Source organism: Schistocerca serialis, chromosome 4, assembly GCF_023864345.2.
Source record: "Schistocerca serialis cubense isolate TAMUIC-IGC-003099 chromosome 4, iqSchSeri2.2, whole genome shotgun sequence".
Taxonomy (NCBI): domain Eukaryota; kingdom Metazoa; phylum Arthropoda; class Insecta; order Orthoptera; family Acrididae; genus Schistocerca; species Schistocerca serialis.
In genome coordinates this window covers 2,221,282-2,248,345 of record NC_064641.1, presented here as the reverse complement: position 1 = coordinate 2,248,345, position 27,064 = coordinate 2,221,282, and the positions used below count along the sequence as shown (strand labels likewise).

Sequence of the window (27,064 nt, the reverse complement as noted above, 5' to 3'; positions counted from 1 at the left end):
ATCCTTATTCACCTACTACGTTTCCTTCTCTCCCTTTTCCTACACTCGAATTCCAGTCACCCATGACTATTAAATATTCTTCTCCCTTCACTATCTGAATAATTTCTTTTATTTCATCATACATTTCTTCAATTTCTTCGTCATCTGGAGAGCTAGTTGGCTCTACTTGTACTACTGTAGTAGGTGTGGGCTTCGTATCTATCTTGGCCATAATAATGCGTTCACTATGCTGTTTGTAGTAGCTTAACCGCATTCCTATTTTCCTATTCATTATTAAACCTACTCCTGCATTACCCCTATTTGATTTTGTGTTTATAACCCTGTAGTCACGTGACCAGAAGTCTTGTTCCTCCTTCCACCGAACTTCACTAATTCCCACTATATCTAACTTTAACCTATCCATTTCCGTTTTTAAATTTTCTAACCTACCTGCCCGATTAAGGGATCTGACATTCCACGCTCCGATCCGTAGAACGCCAGTTTTCTTTCTCCTGATAACGACATCCTCTTGAGTAGTCCACGCCCGGAGATTCGTATGGGGGACTATTTTACCTCCGGAATATTTTACCCAAGAGGACGCGATCATCATTTAATCATACAGTAAAGCTGCATGCCCTCGGGAAAAATCACAGCTGTAGCTTCCCCTTGCTTTCAGCCGTTCGCAGTACCAGCCCAGCAAGGCCGTTTTGGTTATTGTTACAAGGCCAGATCAGTCAATCATCCAGACTGTTGCCCTTGCAACTACTGAAAAGGCTGCTGCCCCTCTTCAGGAACCACACGTTTGTCTGGCCTCTCAACAGATACCCCTCCGTTGTGGTTGCACCTAAAGGTGTAAGAAGAAAATCCCGCCGATGACGTTGCGAAGGTGGCATACTGTACCTGAGAGAGTATAAATACATCTGTTTTGAGTTGCGTGGACCCAACACTTTGATTGTTCTTTGTACGTCAATAACTAATAAGGTCCCGATTCGACTTATGAGGGGCATAATTGACTACGCGTAAACACTGCGTAACGTATTACAGGTGCATTACATCAGCCGGTGTGCATCAACACGTTACTCGTGGGTAAAAGCTACTCGTTAACCACGATTGTAGGCGAGACTTGTTGCTGTGTTACACGTGCGGCGCTAATGGACTGTACAGTATCGTTATAAATTGCTTAACTGCATTCGAACTCATGTTTAACTAATCTATAATGGTTTAATTATCGTTTAGCATTATACTGCATGTTCGTCGTTGCCGCGGACACAATGGGGGCGTTCGGCTGTGTATGCTAGTTAGGCTTGTCCGAGGTTTAATCGTTGTTAGTGGCTCTTTCGGTTACGTTGTTACTTATTACTGGAAACAGAGAGACTGACGGTAGCTTCCTAATTGTCTGTGATGCTGTGAGGGTAAGAGAGAATACTGAATATGATGGAAACGAAATGAAGATGGCTGTTTCTTTTTAAGGTGCTGTCATATAAATAGGAATCGTGAGAACAAGATTACATCAATTGCAGTATGCTCACACGCGTTTAAATAATCTTTCTTCCCGTGCTCCTCACCTAAATGGAAGGGATAAAGCCCTAATAATACATAAAGTGCTACTTACCCTTTGGCATTCACTTTAAAGTTCTTCGGAGGGTGTAGGGTAAACGCGGGATAGACGGCAATACGCGAGAGATGGCCAACGCCCGTAGTTCTTCCGCGACCCGCTGAACAGCGCTGCCAGTCAATTGGCAGGAAATAATGCGAGTGATTGTCGCTGCTCCGGATGGCTCTTTATTTCAAGTAAAAGTAAGCAATTTCAATGACTTTAGTTTTATTTAAGTGTACCAATAAATTATGTAGTATGTGACAACCTTTCGATTTAAACATAACTTAGGCTGCGAGTAACAACAGAAACTTCAGTTTCAAAATTATTAAGGTCTAACTGCATACCAGTAATTAGGTTTCGTTTGAGTTAGCGTCCACCATGTTTGATGACGCGTTATGACAGTCTCTCCCAGCTGTTTCGGAGAGACGGTCATACAATCATCGGGATGGATGGCCATCCCATAAACGTGTTACATATTAAAATTTGGTGACATTGCCATTTTTTTTTTTTTTTTTTACAGATGTCGAATAAGTAAATTTGAAAGGTCAGCTCTTCTATCGGATCATGGAAAGAAAAAGACCCTAAGAATGCTATTAATAAAGTAAATGACGATGGATATTATGTGAGGAAAGATCCTGTTGAGTTTACTACTCCCAAAGATCTTTTGAGAGAAAATTAGAGACCGACCGTAATTCCAAAATTCCAATGATGCCTAGTTCTTATTTGGGTTAAGCTAATGAGTTACGGCTTCTCCAGCACACAGAAAATGGTTTTCCTTAAGAGGACTATATACGAAGCCTATCTTATGATTGTGCTGTGCAGCATGGCCTTAAACACAAATTTAATAACGAAAAAGTTAAAGTAGGTTCTTATCTCGACATACGGATCTAAGTGTGCGATCTTTGGACAGAGTGCTGGGAATCAATCGTGATGAAGTCAAGGAATATTTCAACTTACTTTAACCCCCCATTGCCTGCAGTTAAATAGCTGACCAGGTGCTGTTGTAGCTGAAAAGGGGTCAAAAACAGTTCCATGATTACTTCGACAGAGAAAGGAGAGACTACTACAGTAATTGCATGCTGATATACTGAAGGGATGTTTATTCGTCGTCATGTTAATTGAGTTAACAAAGAAAAGGAGCGGCAGGACAGCATGCCTCAGGGAAGTAAAGTTGTCATGTCAAATAAATCTGCCTACGTGTATGCTGAAACCTACATCAATGCTGAGACCTTTTTGGAATGGCTAAGTGATCAGTCTGTGCCCCGTACACACCTTGGTACAGTTATGCGGATTTTAGTTGGCCATATTTCACACTCTACCTTGTACAGATGTTGATGTTTGCCAAGAGGAATAGTTCAATGTGCTTCTCCAGCCATACCGCCCATTATCTGCAACCACTGGACCGATTTGCCTGCAAATCTTTAAAGCATTATTTTTATAGTGTCGTTGAAAAATAGCAAAGGAATCACTTACATAGGAAGCTAGTATGATTGCAGTTTTCCGATCTACTAATAGGTTGTTGGTGAAAAGCTGCAACACCAGGAATCACCGTCTCTGGATTCAAAGCAATGGGACTCTATCTGTTTAATCCCGATGCAGCTCCAGATTACGCTTTTAGAAGTGATCCAGATAGACCTACAGGAAATGAAATCATCGACGTATCTGGCCAAACACTCCACGAAAGAGCCTCGTTACTCTTGCCGTGTTCCCCTACTATAGCAGATATCGTCGAATCACCTAGCCAGTAATCGACTGAGAGAGTTCTGATACCCAAGCCACAATTCACAACTAGATCAACCGGCTCTACTTCAGCAGACAAATGTGGCCAAAAATGCCCTGAAATAAGAGCAACGTCAACCCTAACAGGAGCTTCCACAAGACCAGACGATAGGCCTCTTTTGGCCTGATATTTCAAATGAAACGAAACAAGTCACCCCCACAAAAATTCTGGACAATATTTCACCTTTTCCACCTAGGCCCGAAGATCAAACAAACACCCGTTGGTATAGAGAAATTAAAGCTACAAACTTGGCGTCAAACGAAAATATTAAAAAAGACTGAAACTGAAACTTTATTCAAGATAGGAAAAAATTGACATATTGAAAAAAATAGTGAAAAAGGCGCTGATCAGGAAGGTTAAAGGAACGTCAGACTGTTCAGACTCGTCAGATGGCGTTCACTACAAGGAAAATTCAAGTGACGAGCTTCTTGAAGAAGAGGACGAGTGCGTTGGATGCGGGGAAGACTACTCAAAAACCGATAAAAACTGTGATCGGATTCAATGTGTCATATGTAAGCGTTGGTTACATGAATCCTACAGACCACATTTTGATGCGTGCCATCGATGTGGTAATACAGTTTTAAGAAAGTAAATCTGAGCTCATAAAATAAACATTACTTTTCGTAAATTAGGCTTAATTCTAGACCCAATAACCTACATAATTGGGACGACTTCTCGTTATTTTCTGTATGAAATTAATGTGTTCCAACGAGTTAACAAAAATGTTAAAAAAATTCGACATCTGTAAAATGCCTCTTACAAATGAGGTTCTGTTTTAGTCATCATTTACCTACAATTAATATCTTTATAAAAACTTATTGTATCAAAGAATGCAATAAAAGATGTTTAAAACGTTTAATATTTTAAAATTTTTCTCTTTGATTTTAAAGAGTTTTTTTTCCGATGGTCATCTATGCCTTACATGTCTGGCCATCTAACCCCTGATACTTGAGTAAGATGGCCAAGTGTTACATATTTCTTAAGACCTTTTAGGTAGTGTCGAACCTGGTATATCCTTGTAAACCAAGTCGACTTTTGTTTTTTATGAATCAGAAAGGAAATTTAGAGGAAGTTTGAGGTTGTTCCTGTGTATGAGGGCGGGAAACTGGCTTCTGAAAAAGTCGTGGCCACCTTCCCCGGATTTATCCCAGCTGTACAAACGTCGTTCTTTCTCTCTAGTATTTGCATCTGCGAGCGGTGTTCAGAAAACGGAAAGTGAAAACAATCACATATCTCTTTAGGGGTCTAAACGAACTATACGCATAATTATGGAGACATAAAACAAAAAAGCAAGAGATATAAGCCGTATATTACACTCAATTGCACCAACTGTGATCCCAAGCGATAATCATAAATGAAGAGCACTCAAAATATTTGCCGGAGTAAATACTTACTTGGTGGAGCGATTGAAAACGTTTTGGAGACAATAAGAAATCATGTAACATAAATTACAGATCAGGGGTAATTAATGAATTGAGAGATCCTTGCCAACTCAGTTGAGTCGCAGAACGCTGTACGCTGATCGATGTAGCCGTACCCAGAATAACGACAACAACGAAATCAGCTGTTAGCAGTGTCACCCAGCACACGCGGGAGGAGGAAAACAATGGGCCACAGATTATCTTTCCACAAACCATTGTACGACTGTGGTCCATATATAACGTAGCTCAGAGAGAGATGTAACAAGCAAAAAGAAAACTTCTGTGTTTGTTATCAAAAAAGTGGAACATTATTAAAGGGAACGAAACACACGCATTTCACTTTGATTCTTTTTGGGCAATTCACGTTGCTTCTATTGTACACTCTTGTAGTTTAATTCTGAACTGAGGTACTGTATTGTATGTTAACTGCGGACCTAGAAACGAGGGAAGGGCTCCGTCTCTGCCGCAGCCGCAGTGGGCCACAACCCCACCACGAATACCGCAGTCCATTTCACACCCCTTCGCCGCCCCGCCTCGAACCCAGGGAGATTATGCGGTTCGGCCCCTGGTGGACCCCCCCCCCCCCCCTCCAAGGGAACGTCTTACACTAGACGAGTGTAGCCCCTATGTTTGCGTGGTAGAGTAAAGGTGGTGTACGCGTACGTGGAGAACTTGTTTGCGCAGCAATCGCCGACATAATGTAGCTGAAGCAGAATAAGGGAAACCAGCCCGCATTCGCCGTGGCAGAGGGAAAACCGCCCAAAAACCATTCACAGACTGGCCGGCTCACTGGACCTCGACACAGTCCGCCGGGCAGATTCATGCCGGCGACCAGGCGCTGCTTCCCGCCAGCAAAGCTGTGCGTTAGACCGCACGGCTAACCGGGCGGGCTGAACTAAGATAATACGTAGGTGAATGGTGTAATGTGGTTATTGGGGACAACAGAGTTCCATCTATATATGTGTGGTGTTTGCTCTGTGGGACATGTCCGAAGAACAGATACCATTTTGGTCGTGCAGCCATTTGAATGAAGACACAAGGGACTACAGACATCGACTGCGAGCAGACATTGATTTAAATCAGTGGGGGAAGGTGAAAACTCGTGCTGGACCAGGATTCCGCCTAGTAAGGAGGAGACCCGAATTCAGCTACAGATCAGGAAGGAATTTTCAACTTTCCCACTGATTTGAGTCAATGTTCACTTGTAGCCAATGTCCGTAATTCCTTTGTGTCTTAGTTCCAGCTATGTCTTTCTACTAATCGTTTAAGCATATCTCCCATGATTCGCTCAGATGGTCCATGCAACTTATTTTACAATAAAAGTAAAATAATACACGAATAAAGTGTTGTTCTACTTTCAATTTTTTTAAAACGCCGTCAAAAGTTTTATCAATATCAATTAGATGTTACTCTCCACAGCTATTTCTAGATTCATCCTGAGAAGCAATGGACTGCTTCCTTGCAGCAAACACAAAATCTGCTAACCACTGATCAATCATAACCCACACCCATTTATTTAAGGATGTTTGTATACAAGAACGCAAATAGTGTATGCCACTATAATTGTATTTGTAACCGAATATACACCTGTACAAGCATTTAGATATGCGGAAGCGTATGTATAAGTTCTTTAGTACGTACACTGCACGACTGGATTGATTTGGTGGAAGAGACCAACACTGCCTGACAAAGAAACACTGAAGACAAGGTCGGATGATTACAGATACAATTCTGTCTGACAGGGAGAACAGTCACCAGAGAACATTAATGTTGTTTTTGTTTAGTGTTACCACACCGTCTGCTAGGGCATACAAGCTACGTGAACATCACCGGGTGTTGAATGATCGCTGTAGGAGACACTGCACTGGCGAGTACACGTGTGAGAGAGCTTTATCAGTATCCAACAGACTATGAATGGTGCCTCATTTGGGGTGTCCACTTGGCTGGCTGGTCGTATCACACAATTGCCCCCCATCTAACAGCCGTGTACCGCAAGTCTCTAGAGGAACGGAAGGTTCCAAATGATTGGAAAAGAGCACAGGTAGTCCCAGTCTTCAAGAAGGGTCGTCGAGCAGATGCGCAAAACTATAGACCTATATCTCTGACGTCGATCTGTCGTAGAATTTTAGAACATGTTTTTTGCTCGAGTATCATGTCGTTTTTGGAAACCCAGAATCTACTATGTAGAAATCAACATGGATTCCGGAAACAGCGATCGTGTGAGACCCAAATCGCTTTATTTGTTCATGAGACCCAGAAAATATCAGATACAGGCTCCCAGGTAGATGCTATTTTTCTTGAAGGCATTCGATGCAATTCCGCACTGTCGCCTGATAAACAAAGTAAGAGCCTACGGAATATCAGACCAGCTGTGTGGCTGGATTGAAGAGTTTTTAGCAAACAGAACACAGCATGTTGTTATCAATGGAGAGACGTCTACAGACGTTAAAGTAACCTCTGGCTTGCCACAGGGGAGTGTTATGGGACCATTGCTTTTCACAATATATATAAATGACCTAGTAGATAGTGTCGGAAGTCCCATGCGGCTTTTCGCGGATGATGCTGTAGTATACAGAGAAGCTGCAGCATTAGAAAATTGTAGCGAAATGCAGGAAGCCTTGCAGCGGGTAGTCACTTGGTGCAGGGAGTGGCAACTGACCCTTAACATAGACAAATGTAATGTATTGCGAATACATAGAAACAAGGATCCTTTATTGTATGATTATATGATAGCGGAACAAACACTGGTAGCAGTTACTTCTGTAAAATATCTGGGAGTATGCGTGCGGAACGATTTGAAGTGGAACGATCATATAAAATTAATTGTTGGTAAGGCGGGTACCAGGTTGAGATTCATTGGGAGAGTCCTTAGAAAATGTAGTCCATCAACAAAGGAGGTGGCTTACAAAACACTCGTTCGACCTATACTTGAGTATTGCTCATCAGTGTGGGATCCGTACCAGATAGGGGTTGACGGAGGAGATAGAGAAGATCCAAAGAAGAGCGGCGCTTTTCGTCACAGGGTTATTTGGTAACCGTGATAACGTTACGGAGATGTTTAATAAACTCAAGTGGCAGACTCTGCAAGAGAGGTGCTGTGCATCGCGGTGTAGCTTGCTCGCCAGGTTTCGAGAGGGTGCGTTTCTGGATGAGGTATCGAATATATTGCTTCCCCCTACTTATACCTCCCGAGGAGATCAGGATTGTAAAATTAGAGAGATTAGAGCGCGCACGGAGGCTTTCAGACAGTCGTTCTTCCCGCGAACCATACGCGACTGGAACAGGAAAGGGAGGTAATGACAGTGGCACGTAAAGTGCCGTCCGCCACACACCGTTGGGTGGTTTGCGGAGTATAAATGTAGATGTAGATGTAGATCTAAGGCAGTCAGATGCGACTCATCGTCATATTGAGCACCAAGCACCTTCAGATATGCTCCTGACATCCGATTACAACGAACATGCTCCCTGCGACAGTCTGTGCCATCCCACTACACTGATCGAAGGCTAACAGTAGCCGGACTAGGGAATTACCTCCACATGCGCTATCTGATGTTAACACCACAACACAAACGGCTGCGTGTGGCATTCTGCCATTTGGGAGCATGGAATGCTGGAGCATGGCGTCGCATTGTATTCACCCAAGTGTCGCGTTTCTGAACTGCCCAGGACGACCATCGAGTTTGGCGGCGGCTTTGGGAGATGTCTGACTCTTCCAATGTCTTGGAGAGCTACGGCGATGTTACTTCTGGCGTCATGGGGCAGGGAACTATCGGGTGTGCCTTCATGTCACAGCTGGTTATGGTTGAGGGAACTCGTACGGCACAGTCTTACTTCACGAACATTCTGCGTCCTCATGTGGTACCTCTCGTACGACATTAGTGTGGTGCAATTTTTCAGCAGCACAATGTTCGTTCGTCCACACTTGGCACATGTAGCTACGAACTGTCTGGGTGATGGTGAGGTACCCCAGTGGCCAGCAAGATCCCCGGATTGTCGCCAACAGGGCATGTGTGAGACCAGCTCCATTCCATTGCCAGTATGAAGCACATGAAGGACCTGTTACGACAGTCGTATCACAACAGAACTGTCAATCTCTATGTAGGCTAGATTCGATTTTGTTGTCTCTAAAGTAACATACCCTCTCAAACAAGGAAGTTCCATTTCATTTTATGCTGTCCTTCCGCAAGTTTATCTTTCTTTTTTCAGCCAATGTATATATTACAACTAAATCGATTCTTATTACCATCTTCGATTTCCCTAATGCAACATACTCTCTCAAGATTTCTTAAGGTAGTAAAAGCCGAGACCGAAGATCAATGACGTTTTTAGTCCTGACGTCGAGTGTTCGTTACAAATAAGAACTGAAAAGCCCTAAATGTGTTGCAAATGCAGGTATATGAAAGCTAACCCGAAAAAAAAAATTGTCACTACAGTGCGCACCCACAACAGAGTAGTTAAGCCTTTACAGATGGCGCAGAAATCGAGTCACGTGCTCAACCACACGCGTACGACCTCTGGGTGAGCTTAAGGCAGTAGCAGATTAATAAGACACTGAGGTTTCAAGAGGAAATTATACGTAACCATGGGCAAATGTAATGACGTGACTGGCAAAATGGGGCAATCGTGTTTGGTCATGCCCATCGCCATAAAGTGGGTGAAGATGCTAGACTTATTGGTGGACTGCTCAAGCAGGCTACAAGCAAAGGGACAACACACGCGGTCACGAATCACGACGTCAGACTTGTGGACGGAAAAAGGTCTTGGATGAGAGGCATCGGAGACTTATATCTTGTGAATGAAAATCGCTTCCAAACCCGACACGAATCGCAGCAGGCAGTGAGTGAAGTTCCATTCCAACGCGTTAGCGAGAGAACATCGCTGTGGGAAGAGCAAGAAATGAACATTTGGAGTCAGTCACCCCGCAAGAGGCCATTGCTCACACATGCGCATAAAGATGATAACAGGGAAGTTCATCGGGCTGCAAAATATGTGACTGGTTTTCTGATCAATCCCGAACCGTATTAAATATCGATTGGCCTGCAGAGTCACCTGACTTCAACCCCACAGGAATTCTGTAGGACATGCTGGAACAGCGAGTAAAACGTGGAAACGTCGGCATCATACTCCCAGCACTTTGGTGGAACTGCGCTATCACATTCTCGGCAAGTGGCCTAACGTGAATGTGAAGTATCTGCACAACATTGTTGGCTATCTTCCTAACGGTATCTAGGCGGTTATCAAGTCACGGGGAGGAATTATACGCTATTAAATTGCGTTCCTTCGGATTTCTCTAGAGGTTACTAATTTTTTTTTTCCAGTAAGCTTAGTAGTCATTCCTTTCTGCCATCAGAAGTTACACTGCTGGTGTTGTGTGAACTTCCTGAATACCTTTAGGAGACAAATGCAAAAATTTTATACCAATGGTAGTGAACTATAATGAAACACTAACGATGAAGTTGCAGGTGAAGGATGCGCTATTATGTGTTAGGAAATAATGGGTGTTATTATTATTATTATTTTCGGATTCAGGACAGTAATAAAAATTATTTAGAAAATCATACATATCTAGAATATGGATACAGGATTTTACAAAAGTCAAATTGGTTTTGAGGCCCAGAAATTGACTGTCTTGACTGCTGGAACATTTGCTGCGGCCAGGTCATCAGGTTTTCAGGATTCAGGCAACTTTAGACAGACCAAGAGGCGTGCATCATCTTGAGATTCTCCGCATTCGCAGGCTGCATCTCCAGAAATGTTTCCCTATCGTCTCAAGTTTTGTTAGCACCACGACAGTCCAGTCTGCAGTGTCTTCCACGTCTGATAGGGTAGTTCGAAACCAGCAGCAGGCTCCTCCTTCAGGCTTTAGCTATTATTTTCAATTATTTTGTCCACCACAGATCAATTCGGCAAGAGGAAGGTGAAGATGTAATTGCTTCAATTGTGATTCATCAACTTCTCCCGGCGTATTTCTTGCTTGAACAGTCCAAGGGGTGTACTGCCGGTCCATAGTGTCCAACGGGCACAATACTTCGGCGATGAGACATGTCGCCATCGTCAGGTGCGCTGACGAACTGAAAGAAAACGAACGAGCGACCAGGGCAGACGAGGCAGTCACACCGACGCCACCACAGACGCCGACGCCAGCCAGCCTCTCAGCGACCGTCGACGCGCGGAGAGAACGCCTCGCGGGGGAAGGGGATTTAGGGCGGCCGCCCGCCCTCAGGAACTCATTTCGTCAGCGCACCTGACGATGGCGATATGTCTGATCGCCGGAATATTGCGCCCGTTGGACACTATGGACCGGCAGTACACCCGTGGACTGTTCGAGCAATTGCTTCAATTGTATGCAGGAAACTCTTTCTGGGCTTCAACCTTGAAACACGGTGCTTCACTGCCAAACATGGGATGCCTGGTATCGTTTTCCTGCTTTTTCTTTTCAACTTCTGCCGATGTACTTCGTCTTATCTCCGCAGGTGCTATGCCTGCCAGTTGGTTGATTTTGTCGTCTGGAGTTTGTCGTAGGCTACATGTTATGATACGGCCTGTCTCGTTGAGAGCGTTATCAATATGCTTGGTGTGTGGAGAGTATGGATGTAATGTGGTGGAGAGTTATAGCTTGATTGCAGTTCTAAGTAACTACCTACTCTTTCCGGTATTTGGACACTTATGAGAGGGGCAGTGGGACGCGGGCGAGCTTCGCGCGGCGCCTGGCGGACGCACCTTCTCGACCTCCCGGAAGACCCTGACGAGGTTGGCGCCGGCCAGCTTCTTGATGTCGGAGGCGCTCCACAGGCGGTCCCTGGCCAGCTCCGCCAGCAGCAGAGGGTACCGCGACACGTCCTCCAGGCCCTCCGGCGTCCTGCAACACCGTCCACAGACATCACACCACTGTTCCCCAAAAGTGAAACCATCCACTAACCGTCTGACCTTGGAACCACCGCAGGGGAAACCTGCGTAGGTGAATTGGCGTTCCACATCAGGGATGAAGAATACTTTACAGTGGAACCTCACTTATCGTGCCCTCATTAATCTTGATCTCCATTCAGTAACAACTGGAACATTCCAATACGAAAATCACACAATTTACATTCAACCTGCCATCATACAAGTAACCTGCCACGGTGTCCGCTAAGAAGCTGACAGTACTGTATTGCCCCCACTTATTTCGAGTATAAAATTATATCAAACAGAATTGCGATGGCAGCACTCTTGAACAATAAATTAGGTGCAGTGCACAGGATGGGTAAAGGAGAGCTGTTGAAAGAGACTGCTGCTGAATTTTGTGTTGAAACATTTACATTTTCTCAGACATAGCTCTTACAGACGTAAACACATGGCTATCAAATAACAATGACGGTATGATTTCTGATAACGAAATAATCCTCTTTTCTTCGTGTGTAGACAATAACGACAATGGTGGCTGATTAGTTTATAAAATTGACGCTCAAAACCATAAAATTATGACACATACAGACTCAACAAAGCAGCAGGACAAAAGTAGTTATTTACAGGTTGAGCACAAAGTCTTGACCTGATTATGAAAATTTATAACAGAATAAGTGTTTGACATAATAAGTTACATTTGATGTCGTTACATAGGTTAGTGTTTCTAGTTTTTTTTTTAAGACCACTTGCGCTATAAAACCTCAATGTATGATCCCTTGGTATCTCGTAGAATGTCAAGGCGATATTCCAGTTTTCGACAGGTGTTTCGTAACATGTGTTCTGTCACAGTACCCAAAGCAGCTTGTATTCTAGCCTTCAGTTCCTCGATGTCAGCAGCTGGTGTGACGAAGACTCTGCCCTTGATGTCGCCCAAGAAAAAAAAAGTCAAGTGGCGTAATGTCTGGAGAGCGGGGTGGACAGGGTGTTGGACCGTTCCTTCCGATCCACCGATCCGGTCATTACACCCCACTACTGACATTACGGCCCTTGACTTTTTTTTCTGGGGCTATATCAAGGACAGCTGCTGACATCGACGAACTGAAGGCTAGGATACAAGCTGCTTTGGATACTGTGACAGAACACATGTTACGAAACACCTGACGGGAACTGGTATACAGCCTCGACGTTATCCGAGCTACCAAGGGAACACACGTTGAGGTTTACTAACGCTAAAAAAAAACTAGTGACATTAACCTACGTAACGGCATCAAATGTAACTTATTATGTCAAACGGTTATTCTGTAATAAATTGTTATAATGAGGGCAAGTCTTTGTGCTCACCTTGTATTTGGAAAGCCAGACGGAAAAGCAAAGGCGGAAATATTGCTAGTGAAACATTACCTGCACGGCGATGCTGCGCATAAATGACATATGCATCTAGTTCAAAAGAAATTTATTGATTATTGCAGTGTATAAGCCCACAGCCTTTGTCTATCTAGTCGGTATTCTTGTGAAAATAATGTACAGGATTATTAGAAATGATTGAAGCAATTTCACAGCTCCACAACAACTTCATTATTTGAGATATTTTCAAAATGCTTTGCACACACATACAAAAACTCAAAAAGTTTTTTTAGGCATTCACAAATGTTCGATATGTGCCCCTTTAGTGATTCGGCAGACATCAAGCCGATAATCAAGTTCCTCCCACACTCGGCGCAGTTCTGGCACGTTTCTTGGTAGCGGAGGTTTAAACACTGAATCTTTCACATAACCCCACAGAAAGAAATCGCATGGGGTTAAGTCGGGAGAGCGTGGAGGCCATGACATGAATTGCTGATCATGATCTCCACCACGACCGATCCATCGGTTTTCCAATCTCCTGTTTAAGAAATGCCGAACATCATGATGGAAGTGCGGTGGAGCACCATCCTGTTGAAAGATGAAGTCGGCGCTGTCGGTCTCCAGTTGTGGCATGAGCCAATTTTCCAGCATGTCTAGATACACGTGTCCTGTAACGTTTTTTTCGCAGAAGAAAAAGGGGCCGTAAACTTTAAACCGTGAGATTGCACAAAAAACGTTACCTTTTGGTGAATTGCGAATTTGCTGCACGAATGCGTGAGGATTCTCTACCGCCCAGATTCGCACATTGTGTCTGTTCACTTCACTATTAAGAAAAAATGTTGCTTCATCACTGAAAACAAGTTTCGCACTGAACGCATCCTCTTCCATGAGCTGTTGCAACCGCGCCGAAAATTCAAAGCGTTTGACTTTGTCATCGGGTGTCAGGGCTTGTAGCAATTGTAAACGGTAAGACTTCTGCTTTAGCCTTTTCCGTAAGATTTTCCAAACCGTCGGCTGTGGTACGTTCAGCTCTCTGCTTGCTTTATTCGTCGACTTCCGCGGGCTACGCGTGAAACTTGCCCGCACGCGTTCAACCGTTTCTTCGCTCACTGCAGGCCGACCCGTTGATTTCCTTTTACAGAGGCATCCAGAAGCTTTAAACTGCCCATACCATCGCCGAATGGAGTTAGCAGTTGGTGGATCTTTGTTGAACTTCGTTCTGAAGTGTCGTTGCACTGTTATGACTGACTGATATGAGTGCATTTCAAGCACGACATACGCTTTCTCGGCTCCTGTCGCCATTTTGTCTCACTGCGCTCTCGAGCGCTCTGGCGGCAGAAACCTGAAGTGCGGCTTCAGCCGAACAAAAGTTTATGAGTTTTTCTACGTATCTGTAGTGTGTCGTGACCATATGTCAATGAATGGAGCTACAGTGAATTTATGAAATCGCTTCAATCATTTGTAATAGCCCTGTATAATTTGTGCTTCAGCATTTTCTGACTCTACAGATTGTACTGATTTTCGATTAGCGTAGTCCGAATAAACGAGACTGCACTGTACTTGTTAGAGGCTAGACACTGTGAGGTGATAAAAGTCATAAGATAGCGATACGCACATGTATAGACGGCGGCAGTATCGAGTACGCAAGGAACAAACGGGCAGTGCTCTGGTGGAACTGTAATTCGCACTCAGGTTATTCATGTGAAAAGATGTGAACAGGTTTCCGATGTAACTATGACCGCAGGACGGGAGTTAACAGACTTTGAACGTGGAGTGCTAGTTGGAGCACGGGAATTCATTTCGGAAGTCGTTAGGGAACTTTATATTCCGAAATCCACAGAGTGAAGAGCGTGCCGAGAATACTAAATTTCAGGCATTATCTCTCACCACCGGTGATGCAGCAGACAACGGCGTTCACCTTACAACCGAGAGCTTTACATTTTACATAGAGTTGTCACTGCTTATAGACAAGCACCACTCCGTGAAATAACCCCAGAAATGAATGTGCGATGTAAGAGGAACGCATCAGATTTAACAGTGCGGCGAAATCTGGCATTAATGTGGTATAGCTGCAGACGACCAAAACGACTGCCCTTGCTGACAGCACGACTTCCCCTGCAGAGCCTCTCCCGGGCTCGTGGCCACATTGGCTGAACTCTAGACGACTGGAAGACCCTGCCATGGTCGGGTGAGTCACGATTTCAATTGGTAGGATCTGATGGTAGGGTTCGAGTGCGGTGCAGACCCTACAAAGCCATGAATCCCAGTAGTCAACAAGGCTCTGTGCAGGCTGATGGTGGCTCCATAATGGTGTGGGTTGCCTTCACATTTAACACTGATTGGAAATAGTTGTGTTCGGCTACTCGGAGACCATTTGTAGGCATTCATGGACTTCATGGTCCCAAAGAACGATGGAATTGTTATGGATGACCATGTCACCGGGTCTCGATTCGCGACTGGTTTGAAGAACAATCTGGACAGTTCGAGCGGATGATTTGACCACGCAGACCGCCCGATGTGACTCCCGTCGAACATTTATAGGACAAAATCGAGAGTTCAGTTCGTGCTCAAAATCCTCCACTGGCAACAATTTCGCAATTATGGACGTCTATAGAGGTACCATGGCTCAATTTTTCTGTAGAGGACTCCAACGACTTGTTGAGTCCCTGCCGCGTCGAGTTGATGTACTACAGCGGGCAGGAGTCTGGTCCGAAGCGATATCAGGAGGCAAACCACGACTTTTAACACCCCAGCGTAGAGCAGAGAGGTTGTGGTCGATGGAATCATGGTGTAAGAGACTATATCTTTCGAATGAGTAACAATTTTGTAAAGGTGACGTGTACTAACCAAAGGGAGTACGAAAGACGTACGTACAAAATGAAGTACCTAGGAGCGTAAGGTGGTTTTGATCGGTGTAGCGACTACTTTTAGAACCACATCAAGGAAGGCGCACTAGAGACCGCCTTAAGCAGTTTCCGCCAGTTTTACGGTTTTCGTTACAGTTTGACATGAAGCTGTGTTTTGTGCAGCATTTGTAAATATTTCGTGCTCTACGCATTCAGCTACTGTATAATATATTACAGCTATTTGGAGGACATTGTTAATTCTTGAGGGACATAACTTTTATATTTGGTAAAGTGCTATTTGTAAAACCGGCGGACGATTAATCCATACTTCATCGGTCGTGCACCATCTTGTACGTTGAAACAGAAGGAGGTCTTTTGCCACGCAACGTGTGACACTTGCAAATGAACTAGAGTTCTCAATCTCTCAAAAATTATACATGTCTTGAAATTTCTTGTGTTAATTTCAAGTAGCTTCTGTATCAAAATATATTGGCTTGATTAGTGATTTTTGACAATACTCTTTATTAATTTCATTTCACCTAGTGGTTATTGGTAACATAAGTAACAAATAGACTATTAAGTTCAGTATTGACAAGATTTTCTCGAACGCGACGCTTTTAAATCTCAGTGTAATTATGTTTCTAGGTACATGAGCAAGCTGCATTTTGGACCAGCCTTTTCAGTCTGAATTTTACAGAGTATTTCTAAAATTTCAGAAAAAGACTGCAGCACATAAAAAATAAAGTCCATCATTAGAAAATGGAGTGAGAAAGTTTATTAAACTTCTGTTATATGGCTGGAGGCGAAAGTCATAGAAGTGTACACTCTCCCCTATCTACTACATTCCGTACATAGCATTAAGATAAAGACAGTGCTGTACCATCAACACCCCCCCCTCCCCCCCCCAAAAAAGTCTTTCAATCACCACATTTCACATCCATATCTAAACATCCTCTGCAGTGTACTCATAGTTTTTGTGATGTTAACAAACCTGAGAATATTCACCGACGGTTTCTACAAGCGTATTTCTTCAACAACAGTTATCATAGGCATCCTTAGCGTCGACAGGTCGATTCTGTGGAATCACAGAAACGAATGGGCGGGATCTTTGTTAGAGGGCTAATATAGAAACTTCCTGGCAGATTAAAACTGAGGGCAGACTGAGAATCGAACTTAGGAACTTTGCCTATCACAGGCAAGTGGTCTGGTGAGCAAACTTTGTCTGAGCTCACGACTCGCTCTCCCAGCTTTATTTCCGTCACAGGATCCAAGTTCGAAACCCTGTTCAGCATATAGTTTTGATTTGCCAGGACATATAAAATCAGCGCAAACTTCGCTGCAGATTGAAAATTCATTCTAGGCCAATGCTGCCACAAATGTAACATACATTTCAACACGAGTAATACATTCTGTTCTTCACATGAGGTATACGTATAGACAGTTGGCATCCCTCAACAAGCTCTAGGGAATTACAAACACCATTTAAGGAGATACGAATTACTTGTCCTTCTGCATCATCCCCCAATAAGCACTAGGGAATTACAAAAATATTTTGAGGGGGTATAAATTAGTTAACCTTCCACATCTTGTAAAAGCACGATAAGACACAGTTGACGATGTCATTGGATCTAGTGTCCATGTACATTATCTGATCAAAAGTATCTGGACGCCCCTGTGTAATCCGGAATTGACCACTACCCGTCACGAGAGGCGGACCCGCCAGTATAACTTCACGTCTACATCACACTCCGCAAACTACATAATGGTGTGTGGTGGAGGGTACTTTCAATACCACTATCTTCTCCCTCCAATCCTGTTCCGCTCGCAGATGGTGCGTGGGAAGAATGGCTGTCGCGAAGCCTCTGTATTGGCTCTAATTTCTCGAATTTTCTCCTGGTGGTCAGTACGCGAGATGTATGTGGGAGGAAATAGTATGTTCACCGTGACGCACAACCCCTCTCTTGTAATGTCTGCCAGTGGAGTTCATTTAGCATCTCCGTAACGCTTTCGTTGCTCAAGCGACCCGCGATGAATTCCTGCTAGAGAGGAAGCAAGGTCCTTCGCATAATCTTTATAGAATCAGTATCTGCCATTTCGACGTTCGCTCGGCGATTGAAAGAAGGCACCATGTTACCACCTTTCGCGGTGAAACAACTTCGGCAGATCGAATTCAGTATTTCGGCCTTCTCTCTGTCATCTTCCGTTTCGGTGCCGGTGTGGTCGCTGAGAGAATGATTAGATGATTTTTGACCCACTGACTGATTTTACATATGACCAAAATCTCCTAGGGTTTTAGTCAGGTCGGTTGCAAACGACTTACTTTCAAAATCGTGGAACCATAAACGGTGCAGGGAGAGCTGTAACAAACAGCGCAGTGGTTGGTCAGAAGGACCCAGAGGTCTCCAGCGTAGATGGTACTGGATATCACCTGAGCAACAGATCCACCGAGGATGTTTTAGGGCATCCAATTATTGGAACAATCTTCCTAACATGCTTACTTCGACATTCAATAAATCAGTTCTCACCAAGAAATCGTTTTGGTTTTGAAGCAGCAGCATGACGCACAAGGCAACTGTTGGTTATGCGAATGTGAAGTGGAGAGGCAGAGGAACACCAAATGAGAGGTGAGCCTCGTGTACTGACAAAAAGAGACCGTCCAGGAATGCAGAGGACTGCATGAGATCAGCGCAAGGAGTCACTCGTGAGTCCCAAAGTGAATGGGGACACTTCAACAGAAACAAGCGCAACATCAGGTGTGCCCGACGGCAGCGTAATAGGTCCACTGCTTTTTACGATTTACGTAAACGATCTGGTTGATGGCACTGACAGCGGCATTAGACAGTTTGCCAATGATGCTGCAGTCTACAGGAAAGTACACTACTGGCCATTAAAATTGCTACACAACGAAAATGACGTGCTACAGACGCGAAATTTAACCGAGACGAAGAAGATGCTGTGACATGCAAATGATTAGCTTTTCATAGCTTTCACACAAGGATGGCGCCGGTGGCGACACCTACAACGTGCTGATACGAGGAAAGTTTCCAACCGATTTCTCACACACAAACAGCAGTTGACCGGCGTTGCCTGGTGAAACGTTGTTGTGATGACTCGTGTAAGGAGGAGAAATGCGTGCCATCACGTTTCCGACTTTGATAAAGGTCGGTTTGTAGCCTATCGCGATTGCGGTTTATCGTATCGCGACATTGCTGCTCGCGTTGGTCGAGATCCAATGACTTTCAGCAGAATATGGAATCGGTGGGTTCAGAAGGGTAATACGGAACGCCGTGCTGGATCCCAACGGCCTCGTATCACTAGCAGTCGACATGACAGGCATCTTATCCGCATGGCTGTAACGGATCGTGCAGCCCCGTCTCGAATCCTGAGTCAACAGATGGGGACGTTTGCAAGACAACAACCATCTGCACGAACAGTTCGACGACGTTTGCAGCAGCATGGAGTATCAGCTCCGAGTCCGTGGCTGCGGTTACCCTCGACGCTGCATCACAGACAAGAGCACCTGCGATGGTGTACTCAAACGACGAACCTGGGTGCACGAATGGCAAAACGCCATTTTTTCGGATGAATCCAGGTTCTGTTTACAGCATCGTGATGGTCGCATCCGTGTTTGGCGACATCGCGGTGAACTCACATTGGAAGCGTGTATTCGTCATCGCCATACTGGCCTATCAACCGGCGTGATGGTATGGGGTGCCATTGGTTACACGTCTCGGTCACCTCTTGTTCGCATTGACGGCATTTTGAACAGTGCACGTTACATTTTAGATGTGTTACGACCCGTGGTTGTACCCTTCATTCCATCCCTGCGAAACCCTACATTTCAGCAGGATAATGCACGACCGCATGTTGCAGGTCCTGTACGGGCCTTTCTGGATACAGAAAATGTTCGACTGCTGCCCTGGCCAGCACATTCTCCAGATCTCTCACCAACTGAAAACGTCTGGCAGTGGTGGCCGAGCAACTGGCTCGTCACAATACGCCAGTCACTACTCTTGATGAACTGTGGTATCGTGTTGAAGCTGCATGGGCAGCTGTACCTGTACACGCCATCCAAGCTCTGTTTGAATCAATGCCCAGGCGTATCAAGGCCGTTATTACGGCCAGAGGTGATTGTTCTGGGTACTGATTTCTCAGGATCTATGCACCCAATTTGTGTGAAAATCTAATCAAATGTCAGTTCTAGTATTATATATTTCTCGAAGGAATCTGCATTTCTTGTTGGTGTAGCAATTTTAATGGCCAGTAGTGTAGTATCACACGAAAATTGTGAACAAACCAATGAGGATTTGAAGAAAATAAATGCGTGGTGTAATGACTGGGATTTACCTCCCAATATTAGTAAGTGTAACTGCGTATAACACAACGAAAATCCCCATTAATGTACGAGTACAAAATAAATATCCAGTCTCTGGAAGCGGTAGCGTCAGTCAGGAAACTAGGTGTGACCATTCGAAATGATTTCAAATGGAACGATCAAATTACACAACTAACGGGTAAGGCGAACTCTAGATTGCGGTTTATTGGTAGAATCCTGAAGCGATGCAGTCCTTCAACAAAGGAAATTGCTTACAATACGCTATTTAGTCCAGCCTTAGAGCATTGTTCGGCTGTATGGGACGCTTACCAGTTGGATCTGATTCAAGAGACTGAAAAGCTCCAAAGAAGAGCGGCAAGATTCGTGACTGGTACATTTAGCCTTCGCGAGAACGTTACAAATCTCATAGAAAGTTTGAAGCGGGACACACTTGAAGATAGACGACGCGCTAAACGGAAGGGGCTGCTCACTAAATTCCAAAATCCCAACATCGTGAAAGATGTAGAGCATATATTATTACCACCAAACTTAAAATAGCGCAATGATCACCATTCAAAGATAAAGAAAATTAGAGCTCGTACCGAGGCGGTCAGACAGTGTTTTTTCCCTCGCGCGATCCTTGAGTTGAACTGGGGGGAGGGGAAGTGGAATATGACTTTGGCGCGAATAGTGCCCTCCGTCACACAGCGCTTGGTGGTTAGTGGAGTATATATATGAATGTAGAATTTGTGTAAGAATAAACGCAACCTACGTTTACGTTTCATGTAACAGGCTACAGTTCAATAAATAAGTAAACAAATAAATAAGTCTCGAGAATGAGATTTTCACTCTGCAGCAGAGTGTCCGCTGATATGAAACTTCCTGGCAGATTAAAACTGTGTGCCCGACCGAGACTCGAACTCGGGACCTTTGCCTTTCGCGGGCAAGTGCTCTACCAACTGAGCTACCGAAGCACGACTCACGCCCGGTACTCACAGCTTTACTTCTGCCAGTACCTCGTCTCCTACCTTCCAAACTTTACAGAAGCTCTCCTGCGAACCTTGCAGAACTAGCACTCCTGAAAGAAAGGATATTGCGGAGACATGGCTTAGCCACAGCCTGGGGGATGTTTCCAGAATGAGATTTTCACTCTGCAGCGGAGTGTGCGCTGATATGAAACTTCCTGGCAGATTAAAACTGTGTGCCCGACCGAGACTCGAACTCGGGACCTTTGCCTTTCGCGGGCAAGTGCTCTACCAACTTTTTTTTATTTATTATTTTTTTTATTTTATTTATTTTTTTTTAATTTTTTATTGTTTGTTTTTTTTTATTTTTTTTAAGTAAACAAATAAAAACCTCTTGGGTATGAAAATAAAAGACGACGTTCTTCATAAATAACACAATATCCTTTGAAAACGTAAAACATAAAAGGTAGCTATATTTCCGCAACGGCCTTCTTTTGTATTTGTATGTTTTTTTTGGTAACATAAATGAGTGTACAGTCTCACCATCAGCAGTATTTTCTTTTTTTTTTTTTTTTTTTTTTTTTGGGAGCACAAGAGAAAGAAAACAAATAGGCTGCAGATAGAGAGCTATGTGTGAAAGGGATAAAATGTGAAAATGTGTAAGGAGAAAAAAAAAACTTAGAAGAGGAGGAGGAAAGAGAACTGAAATAAAATAGGAATACTTTTCGCGCCATGCTCCACTTTGGCGCGCCAGCAGAACAAAATGCATTCTATCATTGACCATTGAAGGGGAACGTGGGATCGTCCAGCCTTGGCTGGCACGGTTCGTTGAGATTCCAGCTTTGAGGCGGGTTCGTGAAAACGCTCTGTAAATAGTTCGCGAAAGTGGCCCGATAGTGTCGATGCCGGCGAAGGGTGTGGTGATACACTTGGAGGCGTGTCCAAAAGTCCGCCGGATCGACGATGTCGTCTCGGAAGAGGTAGTCGACAGCCATGCCACTGATCCATGTGATGGCGTGCTACTTAGCCGATGGAAAGTAGGTCGTGTCGGGATATATCATCATAGTGGGAGAAACGTGATGTGGTGGTACTCGGAGGTAGAAAGCCACAACCCTCTGTACGAGGGTCCAGACAGCTGCTGCTGGCCCACACTCAAAACGATGTAAATCTGTATCTTCGACATTGCACTTGAGGCACAGGGGTGAGTCCACCAGTGCGATGCGATGCAGTTTCTGTCTTGTAGTATACTTGCCGTTGACGAGAAGGTACCACATAGAGGTGGTGTCAGTGGTGTGATATGGTTGGTGGATCGTTTTCCAAAATGTAGGCCATGAAACCTGGGGGTGACGAGTTTCGACGGGGTTGCGGGGTGGAGACTTTCGGAGAAGGCGGTAGATGTCGCGGGTGGTCGTCTTCCTGGTCCTGGGGAGCTCGGTGCATATGTAGCTGTACTCCAAAAAGAAACGGCCGATATGTGACATCGGAGGTGGGATGTGCGCCAAAGACGTCGGTGGGCGTCTCGAAACAGGCGCGAGCTCGGTGGTCAACATTCCAGTAAAACTAGCATTTTGGCTTTTCCATAACCGGATCATAGTATTGGTGTAAAGTGCCGTTGTCCTGGCTCTCACATTAACCAGATCGAGGCCACCGTCCCGCTTCGGTAAGGTGAGAGCTTCATACTGGACTTTGAAGATGTGTCCAGAACAAATGAAATAGCCGAATGCCGCCTGTAACCTGGCCGCCATTGTCGCAGTGATGGGCAGAAACTGCGCTATATGGGGTATCCGAGCTGCCAGATGGGTATTGACGAAGGTGACTCTCTGGCACATATTCAGCGGGCGTAGTATGTGATTTTGTATGTTGGCCCGGATGCGTTGCAGCAGCGCACGAAAATTGATCGCCGAGGTGCGGCGAATGTCTCGCGTGTACACCAATCCGAGACAACGAATGGTGTCTACCAGTTGAAATGGAGCTACGCTGTCTGCGGGAAGGCCGCGGCCGATCTTCATGGCGCATGATTTTGCCACGTTCATAGCGCTCCCTGCCCCTGCACTGTAACGGGTAATCCACTGCATCGCAGCTTGTACTTCAGCCGCTGAACGTACGACGAGGGCCAAGTCGTCCGCGTAAGCTCGGCAGCGGAACATACGATCCCGGAGTGGAATACCTGTCAAACGTCGCCGTAATCCGCAAATGAGTGGTTCCATCGCAATGGCATAAAGTACCGTCGACAAAGGGCAACCCTGCCGTACTGAGCGTTCAATCCGTATAGGTTCTGTAAGTCTGCCGTTGACGAGAAGTCTGGACGTTGCTCCACGAAGGAGCCGCATAATCACTTGCGTGAACGTCGGGGGAATTGCCATTCGGTCCATCACTGCGTTGAGGAATGCATGATTTACGCGGTCAAACGCTTGTTTGAAGTCGATGGAGATTAAAGCGCCTGGCAGTCGCGAGTGTGTTGCCACAGCGATCACATCTCGATATTCACTGAGGGCCGTCTGTATATTACGATCGCCGCCTAAGGATATTTGTTCGTGGGAGACAATGTCCCGTAATACATGTTTGAGTCGCACTGCCAGAAGGCGTGTGAAAATCTTGAAGTCCGAATTGAGTAACGTGATCGGCCGATAACTGTCGAGTCGTGTTCCTCCTGCGGGTTTCGGGACTGGTACAAGTAAGCCTTCCATGAACATTGGTGGCGGGTTCGCCGCGCCGGACAAAAGTTCCCAGTACATGTCCCTCCATCGTGGCATCATCAAATCTTGGAAGGTTCTGTAAAATTCGAGAGGTAAACCGTCCGGGCCGGGAGATCGATTCAGAGACCCTTTGGCCACAGCGCCCTGGACGTCGTCGGTGGTCACTCCAGCAGTCAGGAGGGTTGCAGCTGCTGCGTTTAGAGTACCAAGTGTCTCATGGGCAACCTCAGCAATGGCCTCTGCACCGGCAGGTACTTCTTGATAGAAAAGTCTATAGTGCGTTGTGAATGCATCCGCAATGGTAGCTTGCGAAGTCAGCCGTCGTCCATCAGGTAAGTCTAAAGTTGTCATTAAAGCCTGTCGGCGTCGACGAACATTTTGAACAATATGATGCATAGAAGGTTCTTCACCATGAATCCTGTCTTGGCTGCGGGCTCGTACAATGGCTCCCTCTAGACGGCATCTGGTCAAGGATAGAATCTTTGCCTTGATGCGTTGAGCTTCTTTGAGGCGATCCGGGGATGGAGGATGATCCATGAGTTCACGTAGAGCGCTATAGTAGAAATCAGTTGTATGGTGATTCCACCTGGCTTTTGCTCTGCCATAGTGTGTCAATGTGCGTCGGATGGCCGGTTTGGCGCACAGCAACCACCACTGCAGTGTGGTCTCGTAACGCATAATGCGTTGAACACAGGTGTGCCACGTGTCGGTGACCTGTTGTCGACATTCAGGGTCCCGCAGTAGCGCGACATTGAGTTTCCAGGGTCCTGCACTGCGCCATATAGATTGTCGACGTAGGTTCATGGTACAGATATAGATGTCATGATCCGAAAAGGCAGACGGCCAACGTTCCGCGTCGAGGAGTACTGATTTTAGAGCGTTAGAGATGTATATTCTATCAAGTCGGCTGGCGGAGTGGCTCGTGATGTGTGTATACCCCGGGCGGTCGCCGTGTATCACTCGCCAAGTGTCGAGGAGACGAAGGCGGCGGACGAGGAAGCGAAGTTCGGGACATGTGGTGAAATGGGGGTATTGGTCTGTGCGCTCGAGAACACAGTTGAAATCTCCACCTACGATGAGATGATCGTATCGACCGAGGAATAAAGGCGTGATATCTTCTGCGTAGAACTGAGAGCGATCCCTCCGTTTATCAGTGCCCGATGGGGCGTAGAGATTTATGATTTTGAGTACTTCAACTGTTATGGCCACCCCTCGCGCTGTTGGGAGGTATGCGACATCGGAAAAAGCAATTCCTTCTCGGAGGAGGATGGCTGCGCCTGTGTGTTCCATAGCTGCAGGGGCGGTGTACGTCTCACATCCATAACACCCAGTCCAAGTCGCTGTCCTCAGTTCTTGTAACAGGGCGATGTCGATGTCCGCTGCTCTTAGCGTGTCACGGAGCAGTTGAAGTTTAGCATGGGAGCCGACATTATTAGTATTGATAGTAGCTATTCGGTACGCCTGATGGGAGATCCGTGCTGTTGATAGGGTCGTAGCTGGTGAAGATTGTTGTTGTGGATGCTGGAAGTCCATAGAAGTCGCAGGATTCGCCGTAGAAACTTCCCCCATTTTAGTTTTGGTCGAACGGAGAAACAGGTCTCATTTCCGCATCAGATGGAGGTGGGAAATCCGTGTCATCCGCCCAGGAAAGGTGTCCGACAGGTTTGACATCGGCGAGAGGTGGCAGCGCTGGCCGAGTCGGCTCAATGGCGTCGGTGACAACAGGCGTGCTATGTTCCATGGCTTCTGGGCGCGGGGCTTGCGCACGATCTCTGTCGGACGGTTCACCGTCTTGTGGATGACGCGTCTCCGTGGCAGAGGAGAAAGTGTTATCGTGTTCTCCGTCGGAGTGATGTGGCATTTCTTCGTCCTGCGGAGGGGGCTCAATGGTCGATTCTGATGTCTTGCGGCGTTTTTTTTTTGTCGTTTGGGCGACTTCTGCTTTCGGCAATGAGTTTCGGTGTCTGAGGAAGGAAGAGATTCACGTCGTTCCGGTACAAAAGCCGCGGGTGCTATGATGCGGTCGTCATTCTCCAGAACACTCTCACTGCTATCCTTGTGATCTTCTAGCGTGGGTGTGTCCGGCTGTTGGACATGTTCACGGGCGGCATCGCCGGTGTCAAGGTGCTGGGACGCCTCCGGGTGTATCGGACCAGAGAGAAGCTCGTGAACGGCGTCTTGTGAGGGCTGGACGTGCAGTGTCGCCGCATAGGTGACTGGAAGGGTGGTCGTGGTTCTGTCGGTGTTCGTATCGTCGGGCCTTAGTTGTGTGATGCGGCGTTGCAGGCATTCATTACGGATGTGGCCTTCTTGGCCACAACCGGAACATGTTCGAGGTTGTCCGTCGTAAACGACCACCGCACGGCAGCCGCCGATAGAAATGTACGATGGAACGTGCCGTTTGAGATCGATTCGGACTTGTCTCACACCATTAAGCACCGGATACGTCGTAAACTGTGCCCATGTCTCGGCTACGTGGCTCTGGACTTTTCCGAACGGACTTAGCGCCGCGATGACTTCATCTTCAGCCACCTCGAAAGGCAGTTCGAATACACGGATCGTCCGAAGGCCAAGTCCTGCATGGTCGACATCCACAGGCCCGACGTTTCCGTCAGAGTGCCGAAATTTTAGTCCATGTCGCGTCCTTTGAATGATCTCGTTGCAGGCAGCGTCGGAAGTCATCTTAACATAAACGACGCTGCTAATGATCGATAGGTGTATGCCGACGAGTTCGTCACGCGGGATCTTCACGTCTTCGCGTAGGAAGCGTTCGACGGCCAGTGCTTTGGGTCGTGCGTATTCGTTTGAGAAGGTGAACTTAAGAGTGTTCTTCCTGTAAGAGTTGGCCATTACAGCTTGTTCGACTGAGAAGCGCTGTGACGAGGAAGTAAACAAAACACTCCGCGCGCGCAGCGGCGTGGACGGCCGAGCGCGGTGCGCACTGCTGCCCTGCCGAACGCAGACTGTCCAACTGAGCTACCGAAGCACGACTCACGCGCGGTACTCACAGCTTTACTTCTGCCAGTACCTCGTCTCCTACCTTCCAAACTTTACGGAAGCTCTGCCAGGAAGTTTCATATCAGCGCACACTCCGCTGCAGAGTGAAAATCTCATTCTGGAAACATCCCCCAGGCTGTGGCTAATCCATGTCTCCGCAATATCCTTTCTTTCAGGAGTTCTAGTTCTGCAAGGTTCGCAGGAGAGCTTCTGTAAAGTTCGGAAGTGTTACAGAAATT

The 27,064-nt window shown here is 45.9% G+C and overlaps 1 protein-coding gene across 1 annotated transcript in view; it reads right to left on the bottom strand.

Annotated features, from left to right (window-relative positions):
• Positions 1-27,064, bottom strand: part of LOC126473635 (dipeptidase 1-like) — a 1,495,347-nt gene that overhangs the window by 33,391 nt on the left and 1,434,892 nt on the right. Inside the window, exon 13 of the mRNA XM_050100820.1 lies at positions 11,498-11,636. Coding sequence (XP_049956777.1) covers positions 11,498-11,636 — 139 coding nt within the window. The remainder of the gene's footprint in view (positions 1-11,497; positions 11,637-27,064) is intronic.